The following is a 12127-nucleotide window of genomic DNA, read 5'->3' as shown; positions in this document are numbered from 1 at the left end:
GTTATAGGATTATTCATGTTTGACACATTGATCACATTTTAAATACTTAAAGTACATACTGGAATAATTATGATTAATAATGAATTAAACTTTAATGAAGTTTAATATCATTCGAATTGCAAATAGTTATTCAAACCTGAGGTGATGAGGTGGAAATATTGGCAGTGAAAGGTCATGGAGGACTCCAGCAGATTCATACTGGCACAGATAAATCATCCAGCCCATGCACTGTCCTCCATGACCTTTCCTCCACACTCATGCAGAAATGCGCATGTAAAGAATATTCGGCATATTACTATCATGAATGTGCATAAATTATGCATGCCTGCATGTGCTGGATATGACTTTGCTTGCATCTTTAGATATGTGAGAGTCTGTTTTGCTCCCATAGGCAACTCCATCTGCCTCCCTCAGGTCAGGCTTAGTAAAGGAAATCTCATTCCCGTTACTGGCAGACCATCTACAGAGGCAGCTTGTGCTTAGGCAACATGACTTGGCAGAGAAGCCAAACCAAGGGGGGGACAGTCACTTTAACACAAAGCTATGATCGTTGTTTCAAGGTTATCCAAAACCACCAGATCGCGGTACATCATTTGGGATTCATTTGGGACAACAACAGAATCTCCAGTGCATGTTGTGTCTCATTGGAGAAGGGCCCATTGCTTTTGATTATAACTCTGAATGTCTGGCTAATATGATAAGCATGCATCTTTATCCTCCAGTGAACTGCTTGTTTGCTCTTCTGTCCTCCATGTATTCATCTGTGCCGTATTTCCTCCAGCCTCCAGCCAAATACCTCTTGCCTGAGGTCAGCATTAATGATTACGGCAAGAACTGTGTGGTCATTGACCTGGACGAGACCCTCGTGCACAGCTCATTCAAGGTACTTCTGAATACACACACATAACCGCAAATACTACAATTCTGAATTATGATACTTCATATAGCAATGAATAAGTGGCATATTGAGCCTTGCTAATCAGTTTTACCTTGGCAACCATTGCTTTTCTTTATTTGACAAGCTTTTGAAAAGCACCAAGTATTGCTAAATATTGTTTTAAAACGTAGTTAGCTGCCTATGTAGGGAGCCTTTTAAAAAAGTAGACATCTTAAAGGGTTAGTTAACACAAAAATGAAAATTCTGTCATTAATTTCTCATCCTCATGTCATTTCAAACCCTTAAGACTATCTTCGGAACACAAATTAAGATATTTCTGATGAAATCTGAGAGCTTTCTGACCCTGCATAGAGAGCAATGCAACTGACATGTTCAAGGCCCAGAAGGTAGTAAGGGCATCGATAAAATAGTACATGAGATATCAGTGGTTCAACCGCAGTGTTATGAAGCTATGCAAATACTTTTTATGTGCAAAGAAAACAAAAATAACTTAATTCAACGACTCCTGCATGGTGGGTCTCTTGTGAATGTGCAGCAGAATCTGACATGGAAGAGAAGAAATCGTTGAAGGAAGTCATTATTTTTGTTTTCTTTGCGTGCAAAAATAATTTGCGTAGCTTCATAATATTACGGTTGATGTCACATGGACTACTTTAACGATGTCCCTACTACGTTTCTGGGCCTTGAATGTATCAGTTGCCATAACTATCCTTTGCAAAGAAGGAAGTCCCAGAATACACAATAATCAAAGATGGTGGAGAATGCGGGCAAAATATTGATCATGAATGCATATTTTTTAAGGAATGGCAAAAATAGTTCAAAATAGTTCAGTGTAATTAGAAATAGATTATTTTAACCAATTTTTGTGTTATGCATTTTAATAAGTGTTATGTGCTAACAAAGCAACATGCAAATGTTAAACTCTGTTGGAATCAATTGTGAAAGAGGTTTCTCATGCAGAGTGCTATTTGTATGGCGTTTCAGCCTTTATAGACCATTCCAGTTCGGTCACTTATGAGATCCTATTTCATCCTATTTGAATGCGCTCATAGAAGGCAGCTGCCTATGTAGGCACTAGACAGTGAGGCAGCTCAGTAGGTTTTGGGACAGAGCTTTCATTTCAGTCCTCATTTCTAAATAAATATTGAGCAAATTTAGAACATTCACTCCTGCACATTGTTTTTGAGTGGCCAGATGAATAATTTGAGCAACCTAAGACATGATAACAGAAGGCATTGGTTATCAGAGATTGTTGGGGTGGATTTGAAGTCCCAAATGAATTAAATCCTCTTCCGAGATTAAATGTTTGTCTGGTCCTTAGAAAGTAGCGCTTCGGGGAGCCACCTGCTGAGCGCAGTGACCCACTTCTCTGCATGTTGGTTTTAGGCTGGTTTTTAGCTCTCTCTCTCTCTCTCTCTCTCTCTCTCTCTCTCTCTCACACACACACATGGTCAAATAAACAATTATGGCCAGTTGATTACACACAATCACCCCACATTTACATATGTACACACATCCTGCTTAATGCATACATGTCTTGCGCAGCTGGATACATCCCTGCTCCCAAAGGAGAAAGACAGTGACAGATACTGAATGTGTTTGCTCTAAGACTAATAACTGTGTTTTGTTAAACCTGTCCTCCTTTAAAATGTCTGCCTGGCAGCTCCTGTTTTTGCTCAGAGAAGAGAGAAAGGCGGCGACTGAGAGAAAGAGGCCCAGAGAGAGGGATGCATGCCTTTATGCGCGTTCACAATCTCACATACACGCACAAATACACCCATCCTGACACCAAAACACACACACACACATCACATTGGAAAGGTATGCTCACAGTTACACAAAAACGATTTGACCGTGACCATACTTGACGAGTGTTTACAATATATTCTTCTACTTATAATTATTAATTAGAATGTTCTGTCTCAGTTGGCTTGATTTTCTCAGTGACAGATGTTGTTCTTTTTCTTTTCTTTTTTACATACAATGCCTACAAAAAGTATAAGAATATGAAATATTTAGTATTTAATGCAATGGATTTTTTCAAGTTTTAGTTGTTTAAATATTTTTTATTTTTGTATAATGACTTCTAAACTGACAATTGGCCATTTCCACTGACAGCCAATCACCTACAGTATCCTAGTTTCAAAACAAATCTTTTTTCCTCATATAATAATAATAATAATTTAATTACTTTACTTCAATCTCCAAAGTCAATGTATTTTCTTATGTGGTAAGTAGCCATGTATTAAATAGGATAATGTATAGTCAGATGGTAATTTGTACATAATTAACTCCTTTAGGGTTACGCAAGACCCTTTCCAACTACAATTTATATGTTGAGTTTAGGTTTTGGATTTTATTATTTTTTTTATTTTATTTTTTTTACATATTTAATGCATTTATTCTAGCTAATAAATACTGCTGTGCCAGTGTCACAATCCCCATTCATATAGATCACCCACTCCTCCTGCTGGCCATATTATGAAATGATGTGTAAATCAGTTGACTGTGAAAACTGATCTGAAATCAGTCCCTTCATTAAATATTTATTTCAGACAGACATTAAATTAATAAAACATTCCAGAATCTGTCCAGTGTAATTCTAGATAAACATTCAAACTGTTAACTGAGAAAAACTTATTTTTAATGTTTTTTTCTTGTTTTCCAGTAAAAAATATGATAACTGTACTTAATAATAAAATTTTTAAAATATTCTGAGACTTTGAGTTCAGTTTTCGTAGCCTTTTAAGACAAAAATGATCTGTAAATGTATGGTTTAAAAAAATGAGCCAACAAAATTATATTAGTAAAATACAAAACTAATTACTTCAAAACAAGACTAATTAAGCATATGTTCTGCAGTCTGCCTGTTGTAAATGAAACTATCCATCACAGTTGTGATGTTATGCAAGCCAGGTCAGATATTGGATGAGCCGCCGCCTCTGCCGTCCAATCAGAACTGAGAATTTCCTTGTTTTTAACAAGCCCTTGAAAAGTGCACAGAGCAAAAGTTTTCTCTCCTCTTCTCATCCTCATCTTCCTTTCCCTTTCTCTGTTTGCAATAAGACAGCTCATAGCAACCCGCTGAGTCTCTTTCATCGTCTCCCAGCGCGCTACAGCACATCTCCTCCTCTCTCTCCCTCCACTTTCTTTTAAAAAGTGAATCAAGTCTCTTTTCAAAGAAGCTTGCAGTTCCAGCTCCATGCAGTCAGCTGTCAGAAACACACATGCTCAAATGCACACACTCTTGCACATACACGCTCAAAGAAGTCTAATTGAAAGTCTTGACTACAGGTAGCTGTGAAGCGGTGCATGCCTCCCTCTGGCTCTCTCAGAGAACAGTGCAGCTGATACAGCTGTAACATGCTTACAGTCGGTTTCAAGCAGGCTCCTAATGTGTGGTTTCCTGTTTTGTGCCTGCAGCCCATCAGCAACGCAGACTTTATAGTCCCTGTGGAGATTGACGGAACAGTTCATCAGGTACCGTGCAAATGGGCTCAAATTTAGCCACGAGTAAATGTTCACACTTTGTCAGCAACGGATTAATATCAAAGCTTTCGCTCCCTTTGAATCTGGACTGCAATATCACATAACCTTGACAAACTATGTCATGAATTGAAATTAAAGGAATATTATGGGTTCCATACAAGTTGACAGCATTTGTTGGATAATAAAAACAAATATAATTTCCTTTAAAAATAAAAGAAATCAAAAACAATCGAAGTGAATGGAACCAATTTTTGGAGGATTTAAAATCATTTTATTAAAGCTCTTACATTATAAAATGCTAAATATTTACAACATTTGAGCCATAAAGCTGCTTAATCCATCATTTTTGACAGCTGTCTTAAGGAACTGGTAAACAAAGTTGTAAAATTGGAACTTCACACAGAAAATGTTATTTAAGTGATTTTCACATTAAAATCATGTTAACATTTTTGGTTACAGTACATCATCTTGTGGCTACTATATTGCAAAAATGTAGTAAAAAATGATAAAATTACAGTTAAAAAAAAAACAGCAGCTGTGGTTGCCAGATATTTACTGTAAAAATACAATAACAACTCTTTAGGTTTTACAGATTGAAATTTAATGTCCAATAAAAAAAAAGTCTACTTTAACTGAAATAATGTTACTACATCAAATTACTAAAGCTGTTTTTTACCTTTTATAATAAACTGACAAACACCTTAAAAATACATACGGTAAAGAAAAAGATACATGATGAATCAAAATTCATCACAACTTGCTATTTCACAAGCTGAGGTAAATACTAATAATGTCATACAAAACAGCATTATTTTAACATGTGACATAAAATTAAAATAAACAACACAAGATGTAACACAAAATCCTCCCAAAAATTGTACATTTAACAGTATTTTACTGTAAACTGTTTACCATTAACCAATTAACTGTAGGAGCTTTACTGTTAAAATTGCAATCATTTGTAAAGTGAACTTGTATTATTTGAATAGTTATGCATTGATCCGGGTTAGTTCCATTGTAAGTGCCTCACTGTAACTTAAATTTTTGTTTCTTTTAAATAAATAGAGTGAAAAGTAGAAATTCATTTTTATGGTAATCAACATTATGCCACATCAATCTTAACTTATATTGAACCTGAAATATTCCTGTAAAAAAATAATTAAGAATTGCATCATAAAATAATTTTTTGTGATGACGACCTCACTGTTCTGTTTATTCTCTGCTGTATTAAGACATCGGCGGTAATGATATCTTACTATTTCCAACATGTGTCCTCTGAGGTTTTGTATTTTTATTCAGTTTTTTGTCTGTCTTTTCATCCCTTAAGAAGCAGTAATATGTGAGTGGCCCCAAAGGGTTCATGTTAAATCACAGTCTGAATCTGAACTCATTGCCTTTTTATCATTCTCCTCGAGTCATTGGGTGCGATGTAGTCAGCAGCACTCGCTCGAGGTAACTAACTTGAAGTAAACAAATGTCACCAGTCTGAACAAAGAGTAAACACACTTGAGGGGAGTCTGGAGTGTGTTGATTGTAAATCTGTGTGCGAGTCATTATGTTGCTGGAAAACATCTGCGAAGTGGCTGGTACCTGGTTCAAGTAATCCAGGATAGGCTTTGTGGATCAGGGTTGGCCTGTTCTTGGTTACTTGCACTTGGTTGCAGCTACTAAACTACAAGTTGAAGACTGAAACTCTACGAAGATGTTTGTTGAAAGTTCAGTGTCAGTCAGAACTCAGAAATGATCTCTTTCCATCAGTAATAGCTCTGTATTTGCTTTGTTTGAAGGTCTACGTACTGAAGAGGCCTCACGTGGATGAGTTTCTTCAGAAAATGGGCGAACTGTTTGAATGTGTTCTTTTTACAGCCAGCCTGGCTAAGGTAAGATTTCCTAAGCTTTCTTCAGACTGCATATAAACCATCTTTAGAACTGACTAACAGCTTGCAATTTCTAGTCAGTGTTTTTTAATATTTGGCCAATTAGTCAATATTTTACAGACTCGATTTAGCAAAGGAAGTCATTTTTTAGTGAAAGCTGACATTAGCAATGTTAGCATGGTAATGTGTGTGAGCCCAGTGATTTAACAATGTTGAGAAAAGTTGAATGTTATGCAAATAAGTGATGGAGTGAAGTCAGTGGCGTTCACAAGATCCAGCTCCTGTGAGATACTCTCTGAGGAACTTTAATATTGTTGTATAGAGCGGTTTTGCTGTTCTGTGTGATTTATATATACCTATATAATAAAAAAATGATGTGTGGGAAACGGAGTCAGAAAGTTTGCAGTGAGTTTGGTTCATGCATTGATAATCGTTTATCTTGTTCGTGAGATGATGTATTATGCGCCACTGGTATTTATATAAAATACTTTTCCTGACAAACGTTCATTTTCAGCAGAAAGAAAAAAAATCTTATTTTATTGCAAATTTATCCCAGTTTTTCATAAGCTGGGGGGAATCAATCAGATTTAAATCCATAAACGAAAATCCATATATAAATATATAAATCCATTTATGTTTTTTGGATTGGGTTTGAAAAAAATGATTTATTCAAGTAATTTATTATTTAATTTTTGTTTGTTTTTTGGCTGAGTTAGAGACATAAGTATTTATTTATTGTTTATTTACTTTATTTATGCATTTTTAATTAATTCATTATTATTATGATTATTATTATTATTATTACATGATTTAGTTTGTAAAAAATATTTAATAAAAATTATATATTCATGTTTTTTTGCCTGGAATTGTGTCAGTTACATAGTGTATGTTTTTTTATATATAAAACAACAAAGTTATTTATTTATATATATTTTTTTTTATTAATGCATGTTTAATTCATCAATTCATATTAAGTTATTATGTTCAAAAATATTTATTCAAGTAATTATTTCATTTGTTCTTTGGGGGATGGATTTGAGTCAGATATGAAAAATAATTTATTTATTTATTTGATTCTTTATTTTAATTTATTTAACTATTTTCCTTCATTTTAAATTTATTATTATTATTATTATTATTTTTGCAAGAATAGCATGGTTGAGTGCTACTGACACTGCTGCCAAACTGCTTTGCTGCAGTTTTGTAATTTTTATTTTTTATAATAGATTTTTTTGCAATAAATGACATATTTTTGTAAAATATGATAAATGAAAAATGTATTAAATACATATTTAATATGTATTTTTATATTCTTTTCTTGACAATTTTTTTATTACACTTTTTTTTTTTTTTCTTCAATTTAGGACCGATGCCTTCTATATATAAGTGCAGGCAGGGAAAGTTAGTCTGTCTGGTCATAGTGTGATTGTTGAATTGTTTCTCTCTGTTTTGGTCTTGCAGTATGCTGACCCTGTAGCAGACCTGTTGGACCAGTGGGGCGTTTTCAGGGCACGGCTCTTCAGGGAATCCTGTGTGTTCCACCGGGGGAACTACGTCAAAGACCTCAGCCGACTGGGCCGAGAGCTCAGCAAAGTCATCATAGTGGACAACTCCCCTGCCTCCTACATCTTCCATCCAGAAAATGCTGTACGTGTCACTGTGGGCCTCAACTGCATTTGATTTGACATTACAGCTTCAGAATACACTATTACTTTATAATAAAGGTTGCGTGTTGACTCCTAGTGCATGAATTTTTGTCTTTATCCCAGAATCTTTTTTTTTCCAATGGAACTAATGAGGTAGAACCCAGCCACTGGCACTTTACACTCCTTTATCAAAACATCTCATCAATTATAGCCTCAGTGTGTAGCGAGAGACCTGTGGAGGAAGCTGCAGTCAGACAGATCCTATACTGTACCTCAGTGCTGTCACCTCCTACACATGCTTGCATCCCTTCTGTTAGATGAGAAGGTGTTATTCTGTATTCAAACTAATGAGCTGAAGGTGCTAATTAAAGCCTGTGGCAAAATAAGTTGATTGTATATGTCACGTATGCTTTTATCTGCCACTGCTGTTAACAGTGCTTTCTAGGGCTGCATGATTAATCGTAATAAAATCCAATTCTTAGATTATCAAATCACAAATTATGTAATTTAATTAAATAAATATTTGTGCTATGTTCTTTCGTTGTTTTCAGTAGCTGTTACCCCATTTTTATGCGCATTTTGAAGTATTGCATCAGAAATGAGTGATTGAAACCACCTCAAGCGTACAAACTTTTTTGCGAATTAAGGGATTGTTTTAGCGATTGAAACGCCTGATTACAAAAAATCCCTTAGTTCGCAAAAAGTTTTTACACTTGCTTTAAGTGCATTTTGACTTGTGCGAAAAAGAGTTAATGCAAATAATGTAAGATGGAAACGCATTTGCCGAATAAATTCTGACGTAGCGAACATTAAACCTACGTGACTAATCAGCTGTTTCCACTGATGGTGTTTTTCTGGGGGGTTTTTTAAATTTACGGTTATCATCTACTCAAACAACTTAATGGAGACGCACCTAATTCGCATTTTTTCTCCTTTTTTGTTTTTTGCGAAATTAAAAAAATAATTGCTTCACGTTTGAATGGAAACCCAGCTATTGTCGTAGAGCAGCTCAGTTTGCAGTAAATGCTGTGAATGTGGGTCACACATTTAACAGTTGTACTGTAAAATAATATTATATTAATAATAAATTATTATTAATATTTTAATTTTAACACTTTATTTTACAGTGAAATATTACAGTTCTAATGTTTCTTATTGTGTTTTTAGTCATAATAATTATAATACAATAACAGAACAACAACAACAATAATTACATTATTACAGTATTATTACAGTTATATTGATATGTAATTATTATTTATTTATTAGTTTTTTTTAGAAAATTGCCATTTAATGTTTTTTTTCTCCACAAATTGTGCCTACTTTCATATTTTTAAACAAATAAAATTATGAAGGATTTTCAGTATTATAGGGGATATCAATAACCTAAAGAGACCTTTTATAAAGAGTTAATTTTTTTAATAAAGCGATAGAAAAATTATAAATTTTTCAAAGGGACAGAACAAGTAGCTTGAAAACAATGTTCTGCATAAAGTCATAAGAATTTTTATTTTTGGGTGAACTATTAAGGGGGTTTCTTATGCCTTATTAAGAGACCCTATACGATGATCATAAATGGTTCTTAATAAAAACTATTTTCTTTGCACAATCTAAAGAACTGCAAATGGCATTTTTATTGTTTAAAGCTACTAGGTTAAAAAAAGTGTGTTTTCAGCTTGTGCTTCAAGTGTCTTGTTGTAATGGTGTTTGTGTGTCTGCAGGTGCCGGTGCAGTCGTGGTTTGATGACTTGACAGACACCGAGCTGCTGGATTTACTGCCACTGTTCGAAGGCCTGAGCAAAGAGACGGACGTTTACAGTGTGTTACAGAGCCTGGGGGCCAGGTAGCATACGGGTCCAGCACTGCCCAGCCATCTCAGGCCGAGCCACCATTCGGCCCTGGCCTCTAGAGGACACCACTCACCCAACGAACGCCACTCCATCTCCCTCAATGGACCAACGGCCAACATTGTTCCTTGGCAAGCAAATATATACACTCAGTTTATTTAAATTTTTGATGCAGAATGAAGAAAAAAGCTTTGTTTTTTAAGACAAACACAAGAGTTTAATATCCTTGACTATATTTACCAGGAAAAAGAACAAGACGTGTTATTTTTCTGGACCGGCGTGAAAACGCTAAGCTTTTTTTTTTTTTTTTTCAGGCTATGCAGGCAGTCTTTTCCGTGGCGTCATCGGTAGTTCCAACAACTGTGATTTACTTTTTATCGTTCTCGTGTACTAAGTGCCTTCTGACTTGTTTTTATGAGGACACAAATGAGTTTTTGTATGCTGCATATTTACAATTCGAAACCTTTAAACAAACACTTACTGTTAGGGCGAACGTTTGAGTCTTTTAAAATTCGTGAAGACTTTTCAGTGACAGTCGGAAGTCTTCATTGGACTGAATGATATTGTCGGGCAAAAGATGATGCCTTTATTTTCTTGGGTTCTTCTATGCCTTTGAAAATATAGCATATAAGCATTTTGTTCAAAAGGAACGTTTGCATCTATTACCCAACTGTGAATTGAACCTGTGAAAAAAACCTAAAGGTAATCAAGAATCCAATACGTCAGGATCTGAAATTTATAATCATCATTATTAAAATAAAAGATGCAATCAATATGAAGAATGGCTCACAAGTTTGTCTTTATTTGTGTGCATTGCTCTTGATTAAGTTCTAAAGGGATGCTGGGAAGCCATGAGCGGATACACACAATAAGTCCATTGTACACCACCTTTACAGTACAGTGAATTTAAATATGTTCGGTTTTCCTCAACAAGTTTTTGTGTAAAGAACGGAGTGCACAGAAATGTGGGCTGTGTGAAATGTAGTTAATGAGCAAACTCTGAGCGCTCGGTTAGTTTGCTGCATGATTTGCCATGAACTTTAAGCGGTTCACTTACAGAGCAGCAACCAAAAGGCCACTTGTGACAGTAAATAGTCATTTCTGCTGGTAAAACTTGGGAAAAAGCAGGTATTTTTTTAGCCATGGAAATATATGTGGTGGCGGTCAGCTGTGCATTTATACATTATTAAATGATTTTATCTGTTCACCTTGGAGTTTGAGAAAGGTAAGATGATTTTCGCATTGTTTCACATATCTTTAACATTTTGTGTCTCAGTTTATACTGTAAAAGTAAAATAGTTTGTCCTGTACTGACTCTTTTGTTAATGTAAATTATTTCTGTGACTTACATAAAACCAGACCAAAATTTGATTCAACACATTTCATAATGTATTTGCTCTGTCAGAAATTCCTGATCTCCATGATTAACTTCAGAATATCCAAATATGGTACATGTGAATCACATGACCTTGAGCTTTATGCATTGTGTGTTTTACTTCTTGGAGATGAAAACAGCGCTGTGTGTTTGAGAGTATAAAATTACATTTTGAATTTGGGTGCTGTCCGAGAAATGTTTGCCTAAGGTGTCTCTGGGACGTGAATGAAAGGAACAGCTGAATATGAGCTCTCTCATGTTGGGTTGCTCAAATAAGTCATATATGTTTGCTTTACTATTGTCGTGTGTGCGTGCAAGTCTGTATGTGTGCTGTACACACTGCTTTAGTGAGGAAAATACTCTTAAATCTTAAAGGTTGCTCATTATGCTGTTAAATGCAGTAAAATGAATTCTTTACTTGTAAAATTAGTCAAATGAAATTTTTATTTACTTTTTCTTGTTCTCTCGTACCAAGTGCCTTCTGACTTGTTTTATGAGGACACAAATTAGTTTTTATGCTGCATATTTACAATTCAAAACCTTTGAACAAACACTTACTATAAGAGCGAATGTTTGAGTCTTTTAAAAATCCGTGCAGACTTTTGGGTGATGGTCTTATGCCATTAGTGTTAAATGCAGTAAAATTAATTCTTTATTGTACCACCGACATACTGCATTGGCCATGTGTTGCTTCATAAACACTGATTACCTAATCGGCTGCTAAATGGCATTGGGACAAACATAATTAGTTTTGCCCAAACCCTGTTTCCCTAACCAGTGTCACTGAGTTTCTTCGCATTAGGACTCAAATGCCTTTTATTCTTTGAATTTGAATGTCTTGACATTGAAGAGAGAAAAAGTTTTTGCAGAAAATAAAAGAAATTGTCTTGTTCCATTTCAACAGACCCTTGAGAGGAAAAAAAGTGAATTATATTGATTTTGTAGGTAGAGGTGGACAATCAAGAAAAAAATAATCACAATCTTTACCGATTACA

General features: G+C 34.9%; 1 protein-coding gene across 8 annotated transcripts in view; it reads left to right on the top strand.

Moving 5' to 3' along the window:
- Window positions 1-10544, top strand: part of LOC306863624 (CTD small phosphatase-like protein) — a 42472-nt gene extending 31928 nt beyond the window's left edge. For 5 of the 8 annotated variants that reach the window (XM_079407089.1, XM_079407088.1, XM_079407085.1 and 2 more), the window contains 5 exons: window positions 782-883; window positions 4322-4378; window positions 6175-6267; window positions 7726-7911; window positions 9632-10544. In XM_079407089.1, coding sequence (XP_079263215.1) covers window positions 782-883; window positions 4322-4378; window positions 6175-6267; window positions 7726-7911; window positions 9632-9757 — 564 coding nt within the window. In that variant the 3' untranslated portion in view covers window positions 9758-10544. The remainder of the gene's footprint in view (window positions 1-781; window positions 884-4321; window positions 4379-6174; window positions 6268-7725; window positions 7912-9631) is intronic. The other 3 variants (XR_013783707.1, XR_013783708.1, XM_079407087.1) reach the window with 3 other exon arrangements.
- Window positions 10545-12127: the final 1583 nt, after the last annotated feature.

Source organism: Barbus barbus (genome assembly GCF_936440315.1).
Source record: "Barbus barbus genome assembly, chromosome: 44".
Lineage (NCBI taxonomy): Eukaryota > Metazoa > Chordata > Actinopteri > Cypriniformes > Cyprinidae > Barbus > Barbus barbus.
The sequence above is the reverse complement of the archived record's forward strand: the minus strand, read 5'-3'. Positions and strand labels throughout refer to the sequence as shown.